The sequence below is a fragment of the Oratosquilla oratoria genome, chromosome 1, assembly GCF_046742065.1.
Source record: "Oratosquilla oratoria isolate Oo_2021 chromosome 1, ASM4674206v1, whole genome shotgun sequence".
NCBI classification, from domain to species: Eukaryota; Metazoa; Arthropoda; class Malacostraca; order Stomatopoda; family Squillidae; genus Oratosquilla; species Oratosquilla oratoria.
Window position 1 is genome coordinate 123,066,628 of NC_134777.1, and position 27,952 is coordinate 123,094,579.

The 27,952-nt window shown below is 37.0% G+C and overlaps 3 protein-coding genes across 7 annotated transcripts in view; 2 read left to right on the forward strand and 1 right to left on the reverse strand.

Moving 5' to 3' along the window:
* Positions 1-27,952, reverse strand: part of LOC143026020 (protein C3orf33-like) — a 64,254-nt gene that overhangs the window by 21,358 nt on the left and 14,944 nt on the right. The window contains exon 2 of one of the 2 annotated variants that reach the window (XM_076186018.1): positions 3,663-3,825. In XM_076186018.1, the coding sequence (XP_076042133.1) occupies positions 3,663-3,767 (105 nt within the window). In that variant the 5' untranslated portion in view covers positions 3,768-3,825. Of the gene's footprint in view, positions 1-3,662; positions 3,826-27,952 lie in introns of those variants that run through there. The other variant, XM_076186012.1, reaches the window with a different exon arrangement.
* The window catches only part of LOC143026033 (nuclear receptor 2C2-associated protein), a 34,565-nt gene continuing 10,139 nt past the window's right edge, over positions 3,527-27,952 (forward strand). Inside the window, exons 1-2 of one of the 4 annotated variants that reach the window (XM_076186032.1) lie at positions 3,550-3,645; positions 11,752-11,819. The gene's annotated coding sequence lies outside the window, so the exon portion shown is untranslated. Of the gene's footprint in view, positions 3,646-4,044; positions 4,063-11,751; positions 11,820-27,952 lie in introns of those variants that run through there. The other 3 variants (XM_076186026.1, XM_076186042.1, XM_076186036.1) reach the window with 3 other exon arrangements.
* Positions 11,826-21,066, forward strand: LOC143026012 (uncharacterized). The gene has a single exon (XM_076186003.1). It carries the CDS (start codon positions 12,241-12,243, stop codon positions 14,743-14,745), a length of 2,505 nt encoding a protein of 834 aa, XP_076042118.1. The 5' UTR covers positions 11,826-12,240; the 3' UTR covers positions 14,746-21,066.

Consider the following 27,952-nt stretch of genomic DNA (forward strand, 5'->3'; position numbering starts at 1 on the left):
ATGGAAGATGGAGGAAGAATAGTTATGATAGGTGATTTTAATTGTAAAGAAATCTGCTGAGAAGAGATAATAGTGAAGGGTGGAGACGATCTATGTGGAAACGTACTACTTGATATGATCATAGAACATACAATGACGCAATGGAAACAAGAGAATACTAGGTATAGAAATGAGGAAGAACCATCGAGACTGGACCTGATAATCAAACCAGAACCTGAAATAGTGGACAAGATTGATTATAAGACGCCAATAAGTAATAGTGACCACATATTGGTTGAACTGGAAATAAATGAGGAAAATACATGGAAAATGCGAACAATATAGAAAGGGAAGATTGATGTATGGAATTTTTTAATAGAATAGGAGAATTATTTCAAAAAGCAGACTGGGAAAGGATACACAAGGAGGAAACAACAGTAGAAGAGAAATGGAATATTTTGAAGAAAAAAAATTATAAAGAACAAGTGGAAAAGTATGTTCCAAGACAAAAACAAGAAAAAGGATATGTAAAGTGTTGGTACAACAATATATGTAGGGAGTTAAAAGACAAAAGGGATAAAGCTTGGATAAAATGAAAAAAGACAAAAGACCTGAAAAATGGAAAATATATACTAGTTACAGAAATCAATATGTACAAGTGTGCAGAGAAGAAAAGAGCAAATACGAAAAAGCTGTCATAGAAAAATGTAAAGATCAACCAAAACTATTTTACAGATTTGTAAACAACAAACTTAAAACAAACAAGAATTAGAGAAACTACGACAAGGAGTTGAATACACAGAGGAAATAGAAATTTCAGAAATTATGAACAAGCATTTTAAATCGGTGTTTACGAGGGAGAACATAGGCCTACAACCTAGAGATATCGAGTGGGAGGAGAAAGTCCCTCCCTATGAAAGAGATAGAAGTAACAAGGAATGAAATAATTAATCACTTAAGTAATCTAGATGTCAGAAAATCGCATGGACCAGATGAAATGGCAAACTGGATTTTGAGAGAATGCAGGAATGAACTAACAGACAAAATACATAGTCTAATAAGCAGTTCATTGAAAGAAGGAAAAGTTCCACAAGATTGGAAAAGAGCAAATATAGTACCAATATATAAAGGGGAAAACAAGGAAGACCCTACTAACTATAGACCGGTCTCTCTTACAAGTACGATAGCTAAAATTTGTGAATGATCAAAATTAGATGGGTAAGGCATTTGGAAAAAAACGTACTAAATCCAAGGCAATTTGGATTTAGACAAGGACGATCATGCGTCACAAACTTAGTGTGTTTCTATTCAAGGCTAATAGATGTAATACAAGAAAGTGGTAGATAGGATGATTGTGCATTTCTAGACATGAAAAAAGCTTTTGATAAGGTGCCACATAAGAAATTGCTAAAGAAATTAGAAACTGAAGGAGGAATACAGGGCAAACTGCTGAAGTGGATGGAAGACTTCTTGCATGAAAGAAAAATGAGAGTGGTGATAAGAGACAAACACTCTAATTGGGATGAAGTGATTAGTGGAGTTCCACAAGGAACAGTTCTGGCCCCAATAATGTTTGCTATATATATATTAATGATATGGATAAAGGAATTGAAAGTTATATGAGCTTTGCAGACGATGCAAAATTGTTGAAAAAAGTAAACACTGTAGAAGATTGTGAGTCGCTACAGAGTGATCTCAATAAAGTATGGGAATGGAGTAGGAAGTGGGAGATGGAATTCAATATTAAGAAGTGTAGTATAATGGAATTTGGAAGAAGCAAAAAAAGAATAGTGGGATCATATAAATTGGGAGAGGAAGAAATTAAAAAAGTAGAAAATGAGAAGGACCTGGGAGTCATTATTATGAATATATCCCCTGAGGAACATATAAACAAAAATTTTGGAGAAACTTATAACTTAATAAGAACAAAATGAGATTTAAATACCTGGACGAAGAAATGGTGAAGAGAATACTAGTCATTTTGATAAGACCAAGGTTGGAGTATGAAGCGACAACGTGGTCACCAAGTAAAAAAAAAAAAGTATAACAAAACTTGAAAGAATGGCACCAACACTCTCAGAACTATCATATGAAGAGAGACTAGCAAAATTTGAGCTACAGACATTAGAGCAAAGAAGAGAGAGAGGAGACTTGATAACTATTTATAGAATCATGAAAAGCATAGAAACTATTGATAGAGAGGATCTAATAAAATGGGATAGTAGAGATGCAAGAGGACACGGAAAGAAAATCAAGAAAGACAGTTATAGGAGAGACCTGAAAAAGAACAGCTTTCCCCACAGGGTAATAGACGTTTGGAACAAATTAGATGAGAAAGTGGTGTGTGCAAAAACAACACACGAATTTAAAAACAGTCTAGATAAAACGAGATATGAAGACGGGACCCCACGAGCATAGCTCCCCTTCCCGTAAAATACAATTAGGTAAATACACTCACCTTCTCCATCACCTTGTTCAAGGGGGACAGTAATGGATCGCGTGTATGCATACAGTGGGCATGTGCGCGCGTGTGTGTACGTGTTTGTGTGAATGTGTAAGTGTGTGTGTGTGTGAATATGTATGCGTGCGTGCGTATGTGTACGTGTGCACGCCCGCGCACAGCCCGTTCTTTGAAGCCCTTTACTTATCAAACCATCAGTTCTAGCAATAGCGATATACATATATATATATATATTATATACATATATATATATATATACATATATATATATATATACATATATATATATATATTATATACATATATATATATATATACATATATATATATATATATTCTTTTGGATCACGTGTTGGACTCCATCGACAGTTATTTCCCTCCCGGAAGAGAACTTAGAGTTCGTATATGACCGATCTATGGGTAATGCTGTGACCTTACACGCACACACACACCCAACTCCCCGCCCACGAGAGTTGGAGTAACAACCCGCAGCGCAGCGATACTGAAATAATTTCAGCCCTGGGTGGGATTCGAACCCGAACCTTCGTAGTAGCAGCCGGGAACTCTACCAACTGTGCGTGTGTGTGTGTGTGTGTGTGTGTGTGTGTGTGTGTACATGTAAACCTTGGAGGAGGCGAATCTCCCCACCCCGGAGCTAACTGCTCAAGATATCTCCCCCCCCCCGCTACTCCCCCATCCCTCCCTTCCCCCCCCCTAACTTCCCATGTGTTAGAGTTCCTGTCATTGGTGTGGGAGTATAACTGCGGGAGAAGTTGGTGAGTGGTCAACCTCTTGGATCCTCAAGTCAGCCTCTAAGTGAGGAGTGAGGACCCCCCAGGTTGGCTGGCACTACCCAGGTGTTCCAGCACAGTTGCCCACCACAACTGTATCGATCGTCTGTGTATTGATTACGTTTCCATGGTAACCGGAGAAGTCAAGTTAAAACCTACACTATTGTAATTTGATTTTGGTATATAATTACAATTTTCATTAACCCTTTTTGTAGTTTTAGATCTACTATTTCTACATATAGTCGAGGAAATATAATTACATGCATATATATCACTAATCTTCAAACTGAGCGTGCGCAAAACAGTTCAGTTGACTGTAGGATTTGTGGGCGCCAGCTGACAACGCTAAACAAGCTGCTGAAAGGTTGCCTGCTACCAGTTCCCTCCTCACAGCTTCGCTCCTAATATTTCAAGGTAGGTTTGCTACTGACCTGTACAATCCTGATGTTGTCATCCAGTACATGTGTGAATTTAGCCACAATTCTGTGCAGTGATTTGTAGAAATCAGGGCGCGGGTCGGCTGCGTCGTCTGCCATAGCTTTGCTAGTATTGATCTCGGCAACCACTACGTTCCGACGCTTCCGATTTGACTGACTTCGATGAGTGAAAAGACGTTTATTATGTAATTTCTCTGTCATATTGGAAGGAAAAAATTCTAGCTATGTAAACATGAACATTTGTAATTTAGTTAGCGTATGATAACAGTTTTATTAATTTTAAGGAAAGTCAATATAAAAATACGAAGGCTAAGTCGGAGATGACTGATTGCAATAGAATGTCGTGGGGTTGTGTGAGTGGGGTGTGAGTCCCAACTCATCACTAAGCTGTAAGGTACCACAAGTCAATGTCTCAAATATTTCATTGAAATATCTAAATTTTCTGAGAAATATGCATGCAGCTTATTCAAATATCACGTTATTGTGCATGCTCTAAGAGATTACATAAATTTGTAAGGTTTATCATCATAAGAAACAGTAGAAACAATGCAAGGGAATGTAATATGAACGTCTTATCAGTTATAAGGGTTATTTTAAAAGTTATATGTTTTTCAACAAAGTGCCAAACTTTAGATCAAAGGAAAGTATGTTAACTAAATATTAGTAAGGAAAATTAGTCGTAAATAGTTACATAGTATTTGAAAAAACAAATGACATTTCTGTATGCTCTGTCAACTGATTCTTGAAAAATATAGAAGAGTTAAACAAATATACAAGTTGATAATGGGTTTGAACAAGTAGACACAGGCCCCATAAAGTATTGGATTGTGTATGATGGTGTAACATTTGGATTTGCACTTGGATTTTCTTGTAAATGGAACAATCTTATTTAATATTTTTTGATACTCAAGAGGTAACATCATAAGGATAAGATCATCAAAACAGTATCTTGTACTTTACTCATTAACATCCAGGAAATATAGATGTTATCGAGTAGGCTTAAAATAATTTATTTTTTAGAGATTTACATTTTCAGTTGTACAGAAGAAACATTCTCACCATATCCTTACCAATGCCACCTCAGTGTCGACGATCTTGGTACTTGGTTAAAGATTAGGGCAGTCTGCCTACTCTGGCATATATGAATAGAAAATTCTTCCATTATTCATTAATATATTTCGTTTTTAAATGAGAACAAGCATTTGCTAGGCAAGAGAAGCCTTGAGTTCAGCTGATGTTGTTGATATCTCAGTGTTTTGATTTTGTGGAAACTAATTAGAATAACTGAAAGGGTTCAATTATAGCAATATAAAGTATAATAATGAAGTTGAATACAGTAGTAGTATTGTGTGCACACTGAACATGGGTAGATATATTTTTACATAAGTTGAGCCATGTATAAGATTGTTGATATTTGTTCACTTATAAATCTACAACTTATGATGAAAATGTTCTATTATTTTTTCTTTTAATTGTTGATATAGTGTTTTTTTATTTCCATGCTAGATATAGTTGATACAGTACAGTGCAACATCAGTAAAATATCAAGATAGGAATAGTTACATAGTATGAATGATTGGGGTTATGATGTTTCTTGCATGTCTATCTTGCTGTCATTCATTCCTGAATAATATATAAAAGCATGAATCAAAACATTCTTTCTCTTTATGTGTTTTTGTGTAGGGCAGGGATAATGTGAAATGAAATAATTGTTTGTCTTGTGGCACAACCAGAAATAGATTTCAGGTTGAGAGGGGGATCGCAGTGACTCCTCATATATAAAATTGAATACCCATTTCATGCCTAAAGTAGAATAAATCATAACACATATGTTTCTATAGATTTTCTACTCAGAATTGATTATTTAATTTCTCCAAATATAATGAATTAAGCCCTTTACACAAAATTTTTTTTACTCTTGAACGTTTAGAAGTCCTTGCTCTAGCAGTACCACTGTTCATGTCTACATAAAAATAATATCATTGTGCCTTATTAAGAAAGTAGATGTAAAGGATTTCATCACCCTTCAGGAAGGAATGCCACACAGCTGATGAAAATAGTCTGATGCTACTCAGAATAGAGATATTTGTGCTATCTAGTATGGGAAGATTTAATTGATTACTGAATAGGTACTGTGTGGCTGAACAAAATACCAAAGATCCTTTCCCCCATATACAAGTAGTGGTTAAATCGAAGCACACACACACATCATACATGCAAGTACTATCTAAATTACACATGTTTAAATTAGCCTGCCTGACTGTAATGGTAAAACTGGCCAAATGCGTAGTGATATAAAGGTATATTATAGACATAAAATATACAGTCTAATTTTACATGACTAATTTAGATTAATGCAGTGTACACAAGTGATCACCCACACTACATGATGCATTCAGATATGACAGTTCGCACATATGATAAGTCTATGATATACCTTTATATCACTACGCATTTGGCCAGTTTTACCATTACAGTCAGGCAGGCTAAACACACCATCATTTCCAATTTTTTTGAGTGATCATTTTCCTATTTTTCTCATAAGTTTATAAGCTTTTGACATGATTGGGGTTTCAGGGATGCAACCTAGTCGTACAGTAAAGAAGACCTGTAATTCATGTCATGCATGACAATTTACTTTTCATGGGTTACGTAACTGTAAATGACATGATGAATACTGAAAAAGCAAGTTTCATGAAAACAATGTAGTTGACTACAGTTACATTGATAGATGACTACATATGGAGAATGAAACTTATTGAACACCAGTTCAAATCAGATTGTGTATAAAAAATTAAAAGGTTAGCTATTTAAACCAAAACTTTTCTGTCTTTATGTATTACTGTATAAATAGATTTTGTGTCTTCAAGGATCCTATTAAAGAAGATGTATATATATTTATATATATATATATATATATATATATATATATATATATATATATATATATATATTGTTTAAATCACTCGGGTGTATTTTTCAGTTTTTTGTTGACTTGTTTTCACTGAATAAGGGTAGGGTAGCCTCTTTGTCCAATTTCTAATTTGCATTTTTTTTTTTTTTTTCTGGTGTCACGGGTATGAACTTTTTTATTTATTCTATTTCTCTTGTTCTTTCTTCTCTGTAGTGAGCCTTATGTTCTTAGTGCTTCATGAGTGAGTAGGAGATTCACTTTTGAGTTATTTTTTACTGTCCATATCTTTTCTATTTTTTTGTTTTTATTCAAAGAATATGTATATTTCTCTTTTTTTGGGTTTGTTTTGTAGTATCAAAATGAAGTTGCTGTGGCTGTTCTTATTCTTGTATTGATAGATTCTTCTTCCTTTTTTTTTTGACTCGTATGACCTTCAGACCATGTGTCAAAGATCTGACAGTGAAATTCAACAAAAAATAAACCTATTAAATCTATTGAAAGCACAATCTTCTGACAACAGAAAAATATCAAATTACTGTCTTCAAAGAATTCATAAGAACTACTCTCAACTATGCTTCTACAATGTGGTTACCAACAATCATGAAACCAAATATAAACAATTTACAAAGAACATAAAATAAAGTATTGAGAGTAATGATAGAATGCACTAAAACCACCTAATGGGACACTAACACACACAAATCTTCCCCGTAGAATGTCACATGAAAATGATAATCACACAATTCTATGCTAGAACCCTGAATGCTACTCACCCATCTCTTTATTACACACAAGTACCACCCGCTGAACATAACCAAAAAAGAAAGAAAAAGAAAAATACATCCCAGAAGTTTACTACTCGAGCAGTGACTAATGACATTCTTTCCACATGCCTAAACTAATATTATTATCTTGAAAAATTACAGTTTATTTTGATTTTGTTTAATGTCACAATGTCGTGTGTGTCAAACCTTTTAAGCTCTTACTCAAGAGTGATTGATGCAATGCAAGAGAGAGAGATAGGGGTGGGTGGGCTGTGTGTACCTCAGGTTAGAGAAAGCATGTGACAAAGTACCTCACAGTCAACATATGTGGAAGTCAAAGCATGTTGGAGGACTGAGAGGTAAACTACTAGAATGAATAAAATATTTTTTGAAGGAAAGATACACGAGGACAGTAGTAAACGATTAGATGTCAAGATGGAGAGTAGTAATGAGTGCAGTTTCTATGTTTATGACATGATGGAAGAAACAATAAATTATGCCAACATGTTTGTAGATGATGCAAAAAATTATAAGAACAGTGAGAAATGAGGAGGGCAGTAGACTACTGCAAAAAGATATAGACACTATTTTTGTTTGGAGCTAAGAATGAGAAATGAAGTTCAGTACCAAAAAATGCAAAGTACTAGAAATAGGCAGTAGTGGCAAAAGACCATCCTTAAACTACTCCTTGGGAATTAGATTTGGGAGTGTTGATTAAAGACCACCTGTCACCTGAGAGACATATAAGCAAGATTGTGGGAGAGACATACAGACCACTGCAGAAGATCAAAGTGGCATTTCAGTATGTGGATGAAGAGATGATGGAAAAAAACTCATTGAAACCCTGATCTATCCAAGGCTGGAATATGTATCAGTAGTATAGTACCTGCACAGAGTGAAGGATATAAGGAAGATCAAAAGAATACAAAGGGCAACAACCAAACTGGTCCCCAGCCTGGCAGATAAACCATATGAGGAAAGACTAAAAGCACTGGGTCTGCCAACTTTGAAAGATCGAAGAGAAAGAGGTGATATGATTACAGTATTCAGGTCACTAAAGGGGATAGATTGCATTGACAGAAGAGATCTGATTAAAGATGGGAGGGCTTTAAGAGGTCATGGAAGCAAATTAATAAAGCTCACATGTCCAAAGGATGTGAAGAAATACAGTTTTCCATATAGATGCATAAATACCTGGAATAGCTGAAGAAGTGATATAGCCCAAGCCCAAACAATACATGAGTTCAAATATAAATATGATAATTAGAAATCAAGGATATAGATTAAGTTGGAATCATATATAAATTTGAGGCTAGGTAGGATAAATGATTAGAGAATAGGAGATGGGACCCAATGATTGTTGATCCTTTTCTTTTATACTATAATAAGGTAAATACAATTAGGTAAATACCCTGTCTCAGAGAGGGCTAAGATGGTGACTCTTTACAGGGGACTTTTTGAAATAGGGAATTTAATATATTAAACCCTTACTATGAATTCACTTGCCAGGCATGGCTCAAACTACATCCACTTCTGACCTCTGCCATAAGTAATAATGCTTTAACTTACTCATTTAACAAATATTGCAGTAAGTTCTCTATACACTTTGCACTGGGACCAATGAGAGGTACTTACAGGTGGTGGCCCTACAAAATGGATGTTAAGAGAGATTCGTCTCTGCTGTCCCTCTTCAAAATCCATTACTATCTTCACCTCTGTCAGGAGGTACAGTACACCCCTTGGGGCTGACACTGAGCCTCTAAACCAGAAGAGACTGGATGGCTGCATTGTACACGAATGCTCAGGATGTTACACCACTCCATACTATTCAACTCATCATGGAAGACTGCATTATACACAATCACGCACGCAAACAACACAACAAACAAGAAATAGAAAAACTGCGCCAAGATAAAAAGGAATTTACAGAAGAACTGGAAATGGCTGAAATAATGAACAACCACTTCAGATCAGTATTCACAATAGAAAACTCGCCTAACAGTGAAGTTAGAGAGAGAGAATTATCCCCAGCAATGAAAGAAATAAACGTAACACAAAAAGAAATCAGTGATCAAATTAAAACCCTGGATGTCAGAAAATCACATGGCCCAGACGGAATAGCAAACTGGATACTGAAAGAATGCATGGAAGAATTAACTGACAAAATATATGATATAATTAAATCATCAATTAAAGAAGGAAAAGTACCATTGGACTGGAAAAAAGCAAACATTGTACCAATTTATAAGGGAGGTGATAAGGAAGATCCATCTAACTACAGACCGGTCTCACTAACAAGCACAATAGCAAAAATTTGTGAAAGAATGATCAAAAACAGATGGGTTAAGTACCTGGAAGAAAAATCTATACTGAACCCAAATCAATTTGGATTTAGACAAGGGAGATCCTGTACAACAAATCTGATTTGCTTTTACTCAAGATTAGTAGACATAATAGAAGAAAGAGATGGATGGGCAGACTGTGCTTTTCTGGACCTGCAAAAGGCATTCGATAAGGTACCTCATAGGAAACTAATAAACAAGATAGAGTCAAAAGGTGGCATCAGAGGAAAATTATTGGAATGGATGAAAGACTTTCTGATTGGGAGGAAAATGAGAGTTGTAATTAGAGAAAAATTCTCCAACTGGGAAGAAGTAAAAAGCGGGGTCCCGCAAGGATCAGTACTGGCCCTGATCATGTTCGCTGTATACATTAATGACATGAATGAAGGCGTGGAGTGCTATATAATTTTTTTTGCAGATGATGCAAAATTACTTAAGAAGGTAAAAACGGAAGAGGACTGCAACTCATTGCAACAAGATCTGGACACAATATGGAATTGGACTCAAAAGTGGGAAGTAAAATTCAATATTAAGAAATGCAGCATAATGGAATTTGGAAAGAGTAAAAATAGAATATCAAAAGATTACAGAGTTGGGGAAGAAAAAATAAATAAAACAAACTATGAAAAAGATCTTGGAGTGATGATTGGAAAGGACATGAAACCAGATAAGCATATAAACAAGATGTTCGGAGAAACCTACAACTTATTGAGAGCAATCAAAGTGGCATTTACCTATATGGATGAAGAAATGATAAGGAAAATACTTACTACACTAATAAGACCAAAACTCGAGTACGCAGCATCACTTTGGACACCCAGTACCAAAAAGAATATTAAGAAACTAGAAAGATTACAAAGAGCGACAACAAAACTAGCACCGACACTCGCCGAACTAACATATGAGCAAAGACTATCCAAATTGAACCTACCAACTCTGGAACAAAGAAGAGAAAGAGATTTGCTAACTATCTACAGAATAATGAAAGGAATGGAAGTTTTAGACAGGAACGACCTATTAATGTGGGACAACGTTAAAACAAGAGGACACGGAAAAAAATTGAAAAAGGATAGTTATAGAAAAAACTTGAAAAGGAACAGTTTCCCACACAGAGCGATAAATATATGGAACAAATTAGACAACAAAACAGAATGTGCTAACACTATACAAGATTTTAAGATATAACTTGATGCGGAGAGATACAAAGACGGGTCCACCACGAGCATAGCTCCCCTCCCGTATATTACAACTAGGTATATACACTCCATAAAGGATTTGTGGGAAAACCCCGTTTTGGCCGTGGCATTCCTTGGGGAGATGGTACTGCTCGGACAGACAGTCTAGGGAATGACAACAACAACCAGACCCAACATCTCTCAAACTTCAACTGTATTTCCTCTGCCTTTTCACAAAAGGAGAGCTGACAATTAGTAACTGCTTCCCTCCTACTGCTACCATAAGCTGGTGACATAGCATTGCCTCACATTAAGACAACACAGACAACAGTCTAGATTTTCTTCATAGTGAGATCTACAGGAGGGCTTGGGGACTGTTGCTAGCCATTGCAAGGCTTCAGGTTTCTAGTTTGAAACTCATGGTAACCATTACTATCGTTACCGATATAATTATTATTATTAATATTATCATTATTAATTTTATTATCGTAATTAGTATTATCATTATTACTGTATTATTATTATGTGCTCCCTGTTCACTTGTTTATGCCAGGTATCTCTTCTCGCACACCCTGTCAGCTCCATGTTAACCCACTCCCCCTGCACACACGCTATCATTGGTTTTGCATAAATTTATTAGGCTATGTTCCTAATTTTGGTCAGCACTAGAACATGAACATTTGTCATGCAGAAATGTAATTTTTATTTTTCCACACAGTGCACAGTAATTGGCCCTTTCCGAGAGATAGGTTGTTGTGGTAAGAAGTAAGAGAAACACAGCAGTTATCCTTAGTTATCTTGCATTTTGGCTTCTTTGTTGTATATAAGTCAGTACTGTTCTCAGATGGATGGGAATTTTGACTACAGCCAATCTTTTCTCCCTTGCAGACAATAAACCACGGACGTACGACAAGACAATACTAACAAGAAAAGCTGATGCTATTGTGATCATAATGGTGGTAGTGGTGGTTGTGGTACAGTTTAATGGAATGCACTAACAATGTATACTCCATTTCCTACTGCTGTTACTGCTGCTGACAGGATTTCTTCTTCTTTAACTGCTGTTAACACGGCTTTCACTACATCTTGCTTGCCCCTTGGACCTCGCTTTCTACTTGAAGGAATTCTATAGGAATAATTAATCCATTTTCTCTTGACTAAAGGAGTATAAAGTGAAAATTAAAAACATGGGATAGCTATCAGCTCAGCAAGTGTAAAATTGTAAAAAATATATATATATGTAATAATGAAAAAATAGTCCGTTTTTCTTAGAAGGTTTACAATGTAGTTTCTTAAGTAGGAATGCTGGTACTTTCTAGTCATAACTAGTCCTGCTAAGAAGATTTGGAATTGCGAGTCTAGTACTTACACATCAAAATGGGTGAATTTACTATTGAATGCACGTTGTGTGGTGGGAGTTTTGGGTCTGAGCGGGACTATGATGCTCATCCTTGCCTGGAGGATGACGTTAAGGTTCCATTCAGGATTAAATTAGAACCCAAAGAAGATGATGAGGAGGCAGAGTTGGAGGGCAACCTGACTTTAGCAACAGATATCGCTAAAGCAGTAGAACAAGAGCAGTCTGCAAGCACCGATAACCTACTATTACCAGTCAAGGAGGAACCTATGGATGTCCTCGATTTCCTGGACCAAGAGCCTCTGCATGAAGAAGATAATGACTCGAGTTCGAAGAAGGAAGATGATGAAGTTGAGGACTCTGCGCTGAATATTGATGAGGACACTCACGCATCAGAGGAAACATCCGAGTCTTTGGAGGTCCAGGTTCAAAACATAGTATCGAACATACCAGAGGAAAGGGTGACCAGTGCCGTTGCCATCAAGAACGAATGTGTGGTGTGTGGAAAGAGGTTCTTCCGTCGTGAAGACTGCATACGACATGCAAATACAGCTCACACTGTCCCACGACCCTATCAGTGCAAAATATGTAGAAAAAGGTTTACACAGAAACATTATGTCAGTTTGCACATGAGAGTGCATACAGGTGAACGTCCTTACAAATGTAAATTGTGTCCTAATACATACACCCACAAAACTAGCTACACTATCCATATGCGCATCCACAATGGGGAGAGACCGTACGTCTGTGACGTATGTGGGAAGAAATGTTATGATAAATCTGGGCTTACGAGTCACATGAGATCCCATACGAAAGAAACTCCATATGAATGCGAAACATGTGGTCGCCGCTTCACGCATTCCAAGAGTTTGCTCGTCCACAGGCGCAATCATACGGGAGAGAAGCCGTACAAGTGTCAGTACTGTGGTAAACGATTCCGACATTGGCACAAACATAAGATTCACATTCGATTACATACGGGAGAACGTCCGTACAAGTGCGAGATATGTGGCAAGGGCTTCCCACGCAACGACGAAGTCAAGAGACATATGCGAAGCCACACTGGCATCAAGTCGTTTAAATGTTCTATATGTGGAGTGTACTGTGCCACTCAGGCTAGTATCACAGGGCACATTGATCTTCACCATTCAAACCTGAAGCAGAACGACCACGAGCTACCTGAGAAAACAGTGGTTAAGGACAGCAACTCGGGGACTCTGGGCACAAGAGCACCTTTGCCACGCACGATCTACAAGCCCATTGCCCCAGCTTCTGCTGCAGAGGAGAAAACTGAATCTTCTGAGCCAATTAGCACCCCTACTGTACCCAAGAAACCAGCACCTACTTTTTGTGTGAAGACAAAACCGACTACTGAGCTCAAGTCTCAGAAGAAGATGGCTTTCAAGGAATTCATGGCTCTCCAGGAGAAGATGTTAAGGATGCATGCTATGCAAGATAAGAATACCATAAAGACACCACGTCTCACCAGCTCTACTAGTGCTACTTCCACAACAAGTACTGTAAATAATTCAAGAGTTATAACCAATACCTCTGTTGCAGTTACTAATTCTTCAATTATTGTGCCCAAGACTAGTCTGAATTTCAGCAAAGGGCCAAAAAAGAAGATTGTAAAACCCCTGAGTGTGGCTAATGTTAGCCAGAACAAACAACTTATCTTCCTTACACAGCCAAACAGCAAGCAGGTAGCCAAGTTGGTCATGACTCAGCCAAATAAGGGGGCAAAGGTAATGTTGCCACAAGGGAAGACAGTTTACACCCAAGCTGGAGGTAACAGAATATTCCTGTCTCCCCAAACACAAGGATTAACTCCAACGATTCAGACCCCACAGCAGTCGCAACCTCGAATAGTGCTCAAAACAAATACGACTTTGAATTCCACAGTGGCAGCAGGCTCGCCAACATTGCTTGGGGGTAAACAGGTTCTGCTCTTACAGCATCCAATTGCTGCAGCTACACCAGCCACCCCAGCAACCAGTGTGGCTTCATCCACAACTACAACACCCCAAGTTATGCTTGGTCAGCCCTTCCTTCTGATAAACGGCAATGGCGGCCAGCGGCTTGTGCTACTTCCATCTCAAGGCACAGCAGCCTCAGGAACAGGAGCCTTGGGGCAGAACTTCATCCTTGCACAAGCCCCGGCCATTCAGACAACTTCAGGTGCAGCAGCATCTCCCACATGGACAACAGTGAGATCTAAAGGAGACTCAAAACAGGCTTCAGCTTCTAGTGGCAATACCAACACCACCACAACTACCACAACCCCAATTGTTAATGTTCAGATAAAATCGGAACCCATTGATCCCAGTGACCTCCCAACAACCTCAACATCTTCCACATCAGTACCTATATCTACAAGTAACACATGCTCTGTTGCAACCAAGAAGACTCTTTGCAAGGCTCCAATGGTTGCTCTTCCGGCTGGAATAACCATTAAGCAAGAATGTGTTGATATCCAACCAAGGAATGTTGTCATAAAAACAGAACCCCCAGATATTGATGATTAAGGTTAGAATTATTCCATTTTGATAAAGAAAAGAGAGAAAAATTCCTTCCTCTTTTGTGCAATAGATTTTAGTGGATATGTATTATGTGTAGTGTTACATGGCAGAAAATAACTAATTTGTAATAGGAGATGAGTGATTAAGCAGTCCATGACAGAAGTCAAAGACACTACAGAATGCCAACTGTTGTAAAAAGTTCAAGAAAACAGCAGCTATTATTTATATTTTGATCTAAGTGCCAGTTTGGGTACTACTATTTTTTTTTTTTTTTTGTTACCTGTGATTCACACTTTCTACATTCCATTAATAATTAAATCCTCCCACTGTGATTCTGAAACATACCATGTCGGGAGGCCATACACAAGAATGCAATTAATGAAAATCAGATTACAAAAATCTTCATTAAGGCATTAAATATCTTTAATTAGACTATTGGTGTTTGGGCTGGTATGTCGTACTTTCTACATTCCAGACATAATTTAGAAATACGTACTTTGTACTTAATTAGAAAGTCGTTGTGGTTATATGAAGGAATACTTGATTGTCTTTCTGTATGTACTTAACTGATTTATAAATGAACTCGTCTTTTATTCGTTAAAAGAATTATTTATTTGTAGTTAATATATGATTTATTTTCTTCTTACTTGAATTACTTTTATTAATATAATGCACTTTGTTTATCTGAAAATTATTCCAAGGAAAAATTTAAGCTTTTAGTTTCTAAACGGTAATTTGTTTTGGAAGTAATGTTATAAAGAAATTTTTATTTTCTGAGGATTTCTTAAAAGTTTTCCTGATGTGAAAAAGATATTTTAGTAGTGCACCTTTCCCATTTTATCCCAGAATACAGAGGTATGATACAAATATAATTTATTTTATAAAGGTTTCATTTTTCAAAGTAAAACTTGCCAGCTTTTTCTCTAACCCATAATTTGTTTTTCTTATTTCCATTTTCTTTTCACCTACATAACTTTCCTCTCTTGCATTCATCACCCACACCCAGCAATCAGCAGAGCTATTGCTTTATACATTCCTCCAAATGCTTCTGTTAACATTCTTTTATTTCTGCATATCACCCCATGGCATCACCAACCATCCCATCTCTCACCCTGTGCTCACTCATGTATATAGTGTCCAAGAGATAAATGTCCACCTTCTTTGACACTTTCACACTCACCAATAGAAGCCAAAGGTCCAATATACCCCCTCCTGTTCTCCCAACACTGTCACATCCACTGTCTCAAATCAGGTTTCAATCCACAATCACATGATCAATCATATTCCTTGTGTCTACTGTCATGCTTTCATGTATACTTGTAAAGTATTCTCTTCATGAGACTTGTTCCATCGGCAGCAGTGCTCCTTATAACACACAAAACAGTCACACATCCAATCCCACCCAGAGCAAATTAAGAAATACCACATGTCTAAAGAAGAAATACAGTTTTCCATATAAATGTATAAATACTTGGAATAGCTTAGAAGGTGATATAACCCAAGCTCAAACAATACATGAACTCAAATCTAATTAAGATAACTGGAAATAAAGGAGATAGATTAAGTTGAAACTACCCTGGAATATGAGAACTGGTATGATAAATTGGAGAGTAGGAGGTGGAACCCAATGAGTGTTGCTACCTTTCCAGTACACTACAATTAGGTAAATATCCCAGGTACCCCAAAATATCCTGACATTCTTTAGTGTATTTATTTCGTACTTTTGTGTTCACATCTCTAAACATCATGACTTTCCTTCGTATTTTAAATGATCTAGTGCACTTTGCTGAACGCCCAGAAACATTTCTTTTTCTCTTGAGCCTGTGGTGTATACACACCCACAATAAATTTCATTCTACCCAGTCTTGCTTTCATGTACATCATGCACTTGTTTATTTCCATCTATTTACCTAATTGTAGTATACAGGAAAGGAACAATGCTGATTGGGTCCTGTCTGCTATTCTCTAATCTTCTAACATACCTAGACTCAAATTCATGTACAGTTCCAACTTAATCTATATCTGATTTCCAATTATCATATTTAGGAGGAGCCAAGAAGAGGGAGGGAGGGGGTGGATGGGAGTGGAATATGTGGGGATGGAATTGGTGGGAGTGGATTTTATGCCTTCGTTTTTTGGCTACCTTCCTTGTAAGGGGGAAAGAGCCTTTGGTATATGTATGTATATTTAGATTTGAACTCGTGTATTGTTTGAGCTTGAGCTATATCACCTAAGCTATTCCACATGTTTATACATATATATGGAAAACTGTATTTTTCACAGCCTTTCGACATGTGGTCTTTCTTAATTTACTTCCATGACATTTAAAGCCTTTCCATCTTCAATCAGGATATCTCTCCTTTCAATTTAATCTATCCCCTTTAGTGCCCTGAACACTGTAATCATGTCACCTCTTTCTCTTCGATCTTTCAAGGTTGGCAGACCCAGTGCTTTTAGTCTCTCCTCATATGGTTTATCTGCCAGGCTGGGGACCAGTTTTGTTGCAATCTTACTTATACCCTTCACTCTGTGTGGGGACCATACTACTGACACATATTCCAGTCTTGGATTATCAGGGTTTCGATGAGTTTTTTCATCATCTCTTCATCCATATAATGGAACACTACTTTAATCTTCTGCAGTAGTCCATATGTCTCTTCCACACTCCTGCTATGTCTGTCAGGTGACAGGTTGTCTTTTATCAACACTCCCAAGTCTCTTTCCTCTTTTTTATTTTTTTGTAATACATTTGCTTCCCAAGGGATAGTTTAAGGTTGGCCTTTTGCTGCTATTGTCCATTTCCAGTACTTTGCATTTTTTTAAGTTGAACTTCATTTCCCATTCTTTGCTCCATGCAAAAATAGTATCTAGATATTTTTGCAATATTCTACCGTCCTCATTTTTCGCTCTTCTCGTGAATTTTGCTTCATCTGCAAACATGTTGGCATAGCTTGTTGTTCCTTCCATCATGTCGTCATTAACATAGACAAAGAAACATTATTGATATAAGCACTGAACCGTGCGGTACTCTGCTCGTTACTGCTCTCCAGCCTGACATCTTGTCCTTTACTATTGTCCACATGGATTATTCCTTCAAAAAGTCTTTAATCCATCCTAATAGTTTGCCTCTCAGTCCTCCAGCATGTTCCAATTTCCACTTAAGTTGACAGAGATACTTTATCAAATCCCTTTTTCTAGGTCCAGGTACACACAGTCCACCCACCCCTCTCTCTCTTGCATCACATCAGTCACTTTTGGGTAAAAGTTTAAAGGTTTGACACATGTGACCTTCCAGATCTGAAGCTAAATTGAATGTTCATCTTTTCAAGATATTTGGTCCATCAATCTTTCACAATCCTTTCACATAATTTCACTATTGTGCTGGTTAGTGATACTGGCCTATAATTTAGTGATGTTTTCTTGTTTCCACCTTTGTGAATTGGGACCACATTTACCCTCTACCAATCAAGTGGCACAATGCCTTGTTTCAGTGAACATGTGCTTTTGACCCATACCTCCTTTTGCTCTTTTGTTCTTTGATAAAAAAACTACCTTCTTATTCCCTACACCATCCCCTTTACCCTTCATTTTTGTTTTAATCAAATCCAGAATGTCCAATTTATTCTCTTGTCATTTGTACTTTCTTTTTATATTGTAACATTTATACACATTCATACAACCAATTTTAAGGAACAAGGGTCTTTTGGTAGCAGGCTAGACTACGAAAGTGTTATCCCTTGATCACTCCCCCATGCCTTTCTTTTGGTAAATTACTTATCAGGAGGTGAGGAGTGTCAGGAAGAAGAAGAAAAAACAAATTGCAACTGTCTGAAGGTCAAGTACAGAAAAGGAATTATACTTGTGAGATACTGTTTTTGTTTTATTCTTCTTTTTTTTTTTCAAATTATCATACTTAGCTTTGAAATTGCAGATGGATTAAGCTTGTGATATATTAACTTCTAAGCTGTTCCAGAAATTCAAGCATCTGTATGGAAGTCTTGACTTTCTTTAGAATTTTTGTTCAAATGATCTTGTGACTTATTTGAGACTATGGGACTCCTCTGTAAGTTTGATCTATTCCCTTATTTGTCCTGAACACCACTATCAAATCACCTCTTACTCTTCTCAGTTCCAATGATGGTCCAGTGTTTTTAATCTTTCTTTGTACATTTTATCTGCAAGGCTAAGAACCAGTTATGCCACTGTTCTTTGTATTCTTTCAGTCTTGTTTACATTCTTCATATTATGTAGAGACTACATCACTACTGCATATTCCAGTCTGGGGTGGACCATGCTCTTTTCCATTTTCTCATGAAGCGTAGTAGGTATTTGTCTGAGACTTGAAAGGAACAAATATATTTTCAAAGTGAAGAGTGTGGAGAAGTTGGTCTGATTGAGAGGAGAGAATAAAAGAAAGGGGTGAAGTATTTCCAGAGTTGCCGAATGTACAGGAGGACAGGGAAGTTTTGTTGTGACAGTAGGAGATAAAAGGAGAATGATAAGGCTATAGGAAATAGAGATACAAGTAGTAATGAGAGAAAAAGTGAAAAGTATTCTCTCTTTCGTCATTTAACTTGCTCACTTTCAGCACTTGTTTCCCTTCCTTTTCTTCTCTCTCCACTTTACCTCCTCTCTCAATTTCCCTTGCATAAGGTGAATATGAGACATTCCAACACCCTGTTTTGTTTTAATCTATTTAATAATGTCCAGAACTCTTCCAATCATCTTTTTGTGCACCACTACATAATCCTTTAATGACTTCTTGACTACCTACCAACCACACCAGACCACTTGCACTATATATCTATCCTCTTAAACACTTCATTCTCTATCGTCATTTCACTTTCAGTACACACCTCCAATATATCTCTGCTGTCATTCCTTCCTGTCACACTATACTTCCAAACTATTTCATCTACCAGTTCATCTCCTACTCTGACAATAATGTCTCCCAACACCACTACATTCTCATTCCCTCAAGACTCCAAACACTTATTTAAATCACTTCAAAATGCTCTCTCATCACTTTTCTTACATCCAGGGCTATATACACTCTCAAATGCCCATGTCTCCCATCTTGACCTCACACTTCCCTCCACTTCAGCATACACATCTCATCACTTATCAACAATGCCACTCTTCCTGTCTTCCCTTGCCATTTTCCCACTCCCAACAACTTTCCTTCAACACTCCCAAACTCCAACTTACCTTTCGCTTTCCTTCCTGTTCTCATTCATAACACATCCAATTACTCACCTCGACTCTTCACAGGATAAAAATACAGAGTGAGGGATTCCTAGTCCTCACACTCTGTCCCATTTAGTTACCTTCTACAACACATATGGAACTATGGTGAGAACATTCTTTTCCACAACTTCAAGGAGATCAGAAAAGGAAGAGATTGGACCTTAGAAATGGTAAAGGATAGTTTAAGGGGGTAGCAGAAAAGAGGGACAGTAGTAGTGAATAAAAGGCATCTCATCGTTTCTGTATGAATACATTTAATCTAACAGACAAACAATGTGGGGCTCTGGTCCATAGGGGTGCTCCAAAACATTCCCTGAAGTATTGACTACATGTAGCCATGCAACCAATACCACAGTACAGGATTTCTTACCTCCATTTCTCTATACTGCATGCATTTCTTTTATCAGTATTATGGGTCTCTTCAGTTTAAAATTTATACTTCATTCTTTGTGTGTACACAAGTCAAACACATACATGTGTGTGTGTATATATATATTATATATATAGATGTATGTGTGTATATATATATATATATATATATATATGTATATATATGTGTGTATATGTAATTGTTTGCTGGAGCATAAGATGCACCCCAGTTTCACAAAATTTGAAGAAAAAATGATTGGAAAATTGTTTTATGGGGGGAAGAATTATTTTGTGCATTGCCAAGTTATGTATAGTAGAAATGAAGGTACTCTGTTGTTATGTAAGTGGTAATGCTAACAGTGATACTGATCAAGAATGTTGTGTTCACAAAATTGGCAAATTAAGATGAGTTATGCAGACTACTAGTCAACACGTATCACTTTAGACCCCGAATAGCTATACACCACTGGCTGTTCAGCATTCTGTACCAAACATTTAATTTGGTAATATGGCATCTCATGCACCAGCAAATACAGTATATTTGTGTGTGATTCACCATGCTCTTGGATCACGTGTTGGACTCGTGATCGACAGCTATTACCCTCCTGGAAGAGCTCAGAGCTTGTGTGTGTGTGCGTGCATGTACGTACATATATATATATATATATATATATATATATATATATATATGTATATATATATATATATATATATACACACACATATATATATATATACACACACACACACATATATATATATATATATATACATATATTTATATTGTCGTCTTATCAGTGGTACTAAACTCAAGTTATATATACTTTTAAATATTGTGATGCCAATAATACCAATAATGTACAAACTTGATCACCATGTAATTATGTTGCTAATGATATTTTATTTGTATGTTTGTAACTATTTATTTGTAGGTAGGATTTTGTATGGTGCAGTATGTATTCTAGTCTTATCACATCATTGTATGATTTGTGTAGGTAAGGAGAATGTGTCATAAATTATTTCTTTATGAAAGGGGCACAGTTTAATATGTTTTATCAAAATACAAGTTTCTCTTCTTTCCTTTTCTTTTGTTATGATTATTTTTTATTAAAAAATATTCATGATTCCCATATAGTGAGAAAAACAAAACAATTCTGTACTCATTCACATTTGATAAAATGCAATACTGTATACAATTGTAAGTAACTGTAGGAAGAAAGTTCAAACATCCCAGGTGCAAATTTTGCTGAAAAGATATTTATCTATTAAGCCACCAGGTGTAATTTCATCAGTGGGTCAGGTATTATGAATTCCAGACTTTGTGTAGCCAACTCTTAATCGTGCACTTCCGTGTTCATTTCATACCATGTCATTATTTCTAATTTATCTTCAAGTTCATAATCATTTTTATTATAAATTCCAATTTCTGCAAAGCTATACTAGTTCGCAAAATACCTAGCATTTGCATCAGACACTATTTTGTGAACAACTGAAATTTGATGAAACAGAAAGGTCAAAGACACTGATTGGGATGTAGAACCTTATTAATCATATTCAGCCTCTTCATACTGGCAGATACAAAATTTTTCTTAAGCCGCAAGTAGAAGAGGTTTTGAATACAGATTTCTTGCTGCTCATGTTTTCTGTGTTAGATATAAATGTGGCTACTAAGTCTTGAAACTATTACTGTTTTTCTCAGTACAAGTATTCAAGCAGTATCTTGTTAACTGGACTGTATTTATTTTTGTTACAGTAATGTAGTTCCAGATGACATAGCAAATACTAAGCCCTGAATGCTGTTATCACTAATTACTACAATATTCAGTTGCCAAGATCCATACAGGCAAATAGTAGATTGGCAGTATTTACTGCTTTGCATTGGTGTCAGTGCTTCTATTTGTATTTATGTCATTTACCTCTCACATATGAAAACTAATTGGTAGATTCAATTGAGTCACTGTAAAAGCAGACCTTTATATAAATTCATGGGGATAAACTTTGACCTTTATCACAAATTTGCATTTCTTAAAACTAAAAGCTATATAATATTGTAGGTTCTGTAAAAAGCACAGTACCTTGTTTGAATGTTGACAGCTATCAGAAATATTTACATGAAGTCTGTGGGCAAGAGTTTTGGCAATATATAAAAGAAAAAAAATTCCTTTCATACTGGGCTGCTTCCACAGGATGTATTTGTTTCATAGATGTGAAAAGTCACTTAAAAATGCTATATATTTTATTTTGCTATTTTACACGTCATTCATGATTTAAAGGGAATCAATAAAGAGAGTGAAATCTGTCTATACATTTGAATTATTCCTTTTAGTATTATTTTGGAATGACCAAACACTATTTTGGTATCAAAGGCCTGATGATAAGTTACTAATTAATCTGACTAGAATTCTTCATATTATAGTACAGTATATACATATCTTGACTAATGAAAATTAATGGATTAATTTCATGAAACTTGTGCAAAATAGACAAAATCCAAGGCTGTATATCTAGGTGGTAGTGGAGATTGTTGTGGAATTGTGCTGTAAGACGCTTGATCTTTCTGCACTTAATTTGATAATACTTCAAGATCTTGTCTCTCTTGTTACAATGGCATCTTTACTGGTAGCCTCCACACAGTAATCTATGCTCAGAAACCAAAATTTTCCCCCAAAGAGCAGCACATTAAAAGTATAGTCACATGGTTTTCTCCAAAAGTCCTCAATCCCACCCATCCCTCAAACCACATACAGCAAGCACAAACAAATTAATGCAAAGACAGGACCCCAAAGCATTGCTTTTTTCCTGTCTATTATAATTAGGTAAAAAACAATTAGATAAATATAACAAAAACTATGCCAATAGCATACTACTCAAACATCTATAACAAACTATTGCCTGCACCTCGCAACACGTCCATACGGAAACATATTCACTTTGAAAAAACATTCAAGTATGTTTAAGATTTTGACTAGAAATAACACAAGACCTGCAAGATGGACATCAGTTATTTACATCTTTGAAATTCGTTAACTTGTTTACCTCCGTCTGGAGGTGCATCCTAAGATCTATCAACCTCAACAGTATTTCCTTCACCTTATTCTCACAAGGAGTTTTGACAATCAACAACCATTTCCTTCCCATTGCTATAAGCTTGTGACACAGAAACATACATACATATACCAAGGCTTTTTCCCCCTTCCAAGGGAGGTAGCCAAAAAGGGAAAGGCATAAAAACACTCCCACCCATTTCATCCCTAAATACCCTCCACACCCCTCCCACCCTTCCTCTCATCTGAGCACCTCCTGACACAGAAACAGTCCCCACAAATATTTATGGACCAGACATCAGTTCAAAGTCCCCTCCAACAGTGATCTATGGGAAGGACCAAGGACCATTGCCAGCTACAGGGGCTGCAGTTTTGCAGTCTGTGAAACTAGAGGTAACAATTATTATCATTATTTTTACTATTATAATTATTATTTATATTATTATTATTATTATTATTGATATTGTTATTGAGAAAGGGGTTGGCCTGATAGAGAATCATCTAAATAGGAAAAAAATATTATTATTGTTGTTCATAATTACACTCAACCCTTGATTTAGCGGACCTTGAATTTGCGGACTTTTGATTTAGTGGACAAAAAAGTGTGTCTGGTAGTAACAGTGAAATTCCGAACAAAGTCCGTAAAATGAAAATTTGTCCGATAGGTGTCCGGTAGTAACAGTCAAATACTGGACAAAGTCCGTAAAGTGAAAATTTGCCACTAATCCAATGGAGATCCTGTACTGTACATATGTAAATAACAGCAACTAGATTTTAGGTAAGAAATGGTTCAATTTCTTCTTTATATGTAATGTACATCATTATACATATGTACTGTAGCTTTTTATTACATATCTAATATGTATGTGCACGCTGAAACCTAACAGACAATTTTCTACATAACGGACTTATGTCCGGTATCCAGTATTGGTAATGGACGGACCTGATTTTCAAATAACAGACTTTTGCAAATAACGGACAATGGTCTGCACACATTTGTCCGTTAAATTAAGGGTTAAGTGTACTGTCATTGGGGTACTTGGGTTAGAGTGTTAGTACTTGTGTTAGAGTCTGTGAGTGAAGGCAGTTCAAACTCTGCCTTGCAAATGAGTTCATAGTTAGAGCATACGACATTAAATTCCCTGCTTCAGAAAGTCCTCTGTGAGGAGACACCATTCTAGCCTACTTTGAGTAAAGTTCATGACACAAAACTGAATCAATTATTGTTATTATTATCACTATTATTGTGAGAGGGGCAGAGGAAGTGATTAGTGAGGAACAGTGTGGGTTTAGGAAAAGTAGGGGTTGTGCTGATCAGATTTTTGTGGTAAGGCAGATATGTGAGAAAGCTTTATCAAAAGGTAAAGATGTTTTTTAGGCCTATATTGATTTGGAAAAGGCTTATGACAAGGTAGACAGAATGGCACTGTGAGAGGTTTTACAGATATATGGGATTGGGGAAAAGCTGCTAAGGGCAGTCAAAAGTTTTTACTAGAGTAGTCGAGCCTGTGTTAGAATTGGAAATGGAGAGAGAGAGTGGTTTAAGGTAAAGGTGGGACTGAGACAAGGATGTATATTCCCATGGCTGTTCAATGTGTACATGGATGGGATTGTGTGAAAGGTAAAGACAAGAGAAATGGGAAGGGGACTGGAGATTGTTAAAGAAAATGAAGAAAAGTGGGAGGTGAGCCAGTTGTTTGTTGATGACACTGCGCTTGTGGCAGGGTCAGAGGAGGGATTAAGGGTGTCAGTGACAGAGCAGGAAGGTATGCAATAGGAGAAAGCTGAAGGTAAATGTGGGTAAAATTAAGGTGATGAGATGTGTATGGGAGGGGAGAGGTTGGCAGCAAGTTGGAAGTGTTAAAAGGGAGAGGCTGGAGGAAGTGGATAGCTTTAGGTATTTGGGGTTGCACGTGACAGGAAAGGGAGGAGTGGTGGAAGTACTTGTAAATTGTAGACTGAGAGAAGCAAGTAAATGTCTTCGTGGATTCAAAAGTGTCATGGGAAATAGGCATTTAGGAATGGATGCTAAGAGGAAATTGTATGAAGGGGTGATTGTTCTGATGGCATTATATGAAGCAGAGACTTATAATTTAAGAAGGGCAGGAAAGGAAAAGTTTAAATGTGTTTGAGATGAAATGTCCAAGAAGTAAGGTAGGGATTACAAGGTTGGATAGGGTGAGAAATGAGGAGGTGAGAAGGAGAGCTGGGGCAGAAGAGAAGCTGGTATATAGGGTTGATGATAGAGTATTGGGAAGGTTTGGACACATGGAAAGAATGTGTGAAGAAAGATTAGTGAAAGAGGTTTGGAAGGCAGAGGTGGGGGGAGTGAACTTAAGGTGACAACTAAGGATGAGCTGGATGAATGGGGTGAAAGGTGCATTGAATAAGAGGAATGTCTGTTGAGAATGGAAGGGAGAAGGAAAGAGCTAGGGGTGAGTGGAGAATGGCTGTGTATAGATGATATGATGCAAGGAAGGGAGAGGTAAAGTGGCTAAGTATGAATGGCATTTTGATGCAGCCCAAAGGGATTTCTCCCTGTCTTCTCTTTTTTCTGCATGAGGGGACAGAGAGGGGGTTCCTGATTAAGTGAAGCAGCCTTGATGTGGATGTGCTGTATCCCAGGGCAGTGGGCACAATACAGAGATGAACCATCACCCATGATGAGCTAAGATGAGAAGGTAGAAAGGATACTGGATGGGAGTGGAATGCGTGGGAGTAGGTTACTTGCATTTTGACTTGGCTACTTCCCCTGTAAAGGGGAAAAAGCCCTTGGTATATAGACTATTATTATTATACTATTATCATTATTACTATTACTATTATTGTTGTTCTATCTACATACTAAAGGCTTCTTTCTTATAAGGGAGGTAGCCAGCCAAGGCATGCACCCAACCCTAGCCATACCACTCCCATATGTTACCCATTTGGTTCCCTTTCATCTTAGCTCCTCATGGATGAAGGTTTGTCCCTGCATCTCACCCACTACTTGGGTCATAAACAATGCAGCAAGACACAGTATATCCACAGCAGGGTCAAATGCTTTATTTACATGGTAACTTTCCCTCCTCATCCCCTCAGGTGAAAATAGAGAAGATGAGAAATCCTTTCAAACCATGTCAAGTATAGTCCATTCACGATCATTCCTCCACTCACACCCATCCTGTGCCTTCTCCCTTCTGTGCTCAACAGACATGCCCCTTTTGCTCAAGGCCCCTTCACCCAAACCTTCCATCTTGTTCTCAGTTTTCCCCTCAAGTTAGTGGTGGATCCAGGATAAAAAATTTGAGGGGGCGAACCTGAATTTTGTAAATATAGATGACGCTGAGGGCTAACATGAATTTTGTAAATATAGATGACACTTGAGGGGGCTAACCTGAATTTTGTAAATATAGACGACATTTCTAAGCAGATGTAATCTGTAGCAAGAATATGATGATTTTGAATATAAATTGAAGTATATGTTCTCACTTGATTTAGTTTCTTTCAAAATATTGGGCAAAAGTAATACTTAATCTTACATTTTTAAAGATTTACCCTCAATAATGTGTTGAATATCCTTCCAATTATTCTCACTGAAGTGTTTTATCAAATGCTGGGAAAAAATTCTGCCACTGTATTACTGCTTTCTGCCACATACCGGTGTACACGAGGCAGGTTTCTCGACCTCTGCAATGAGGTAATGAAGGAATAAATTACACACACACACACAAATCTTTCTTCACTTATTCTTTCCATGTGTCCAAACCATCCCAATACTCTTTCATCATCCCTATCTGTCATTTCCTTCTCCACTTCCACTCTCCTCCTCACCCCCTTGTGTGAATGATATTTTGATGCAGCCTGAAGGGATTTCTTCCTGTCTTCTTTTTTTCTGCATGAGGGGATGGAGAGGGGGGTTACTGATTAAGTGAAGTGGCTTTGCTGTGGATGTATTGTGTTTTACTACATTGCTTCTGACCCTGGGTAGTGGGCAGGATACAGGGATGACCCCATCATCCATGAGGAGCTAAGATGAGAGAGAGGAAGGGGTGGTGGAGGGGAGTGGAATGGGTGGGAGTAGGTACATGCCTTTCACTTGGCTATCTCCCCTGTAAGAGGGAAAAGCTCAGATTTGATACAGTACTGTACTTTTATGACTTTCAGTACATACATCAAGGACCTGACTTCAAAAATCAGCAAGAAAACAAACCTACTTAAATCAGTCCAGTTGGCTATTCAGTAAATTATACTTGCATGGCATCATAGGTAATATTCATAATGGGGTCAAAGATTTCCTAATAGAAAAAACAATGGGTTGGAATCAATGAAAATTCATCCAACTGGTGTGGTGTAGCAAGTTATGTTCTGCAGGGATCTGTGTTTGGTTCTTTTTTTATGTAACTGATATGGATAGTGATCTAATATGTAAAATATCAAAATTTGTGGACAATACTAAAACTGCTGGTAAAATCAGTAATGCAGCAGGTAGGGATCAACTAGTTAGACTAAGATCATTCAGCCGAGTGGAGCAATATATGGCAAATGGAATTTAACTTTGATAAATGTGAAGT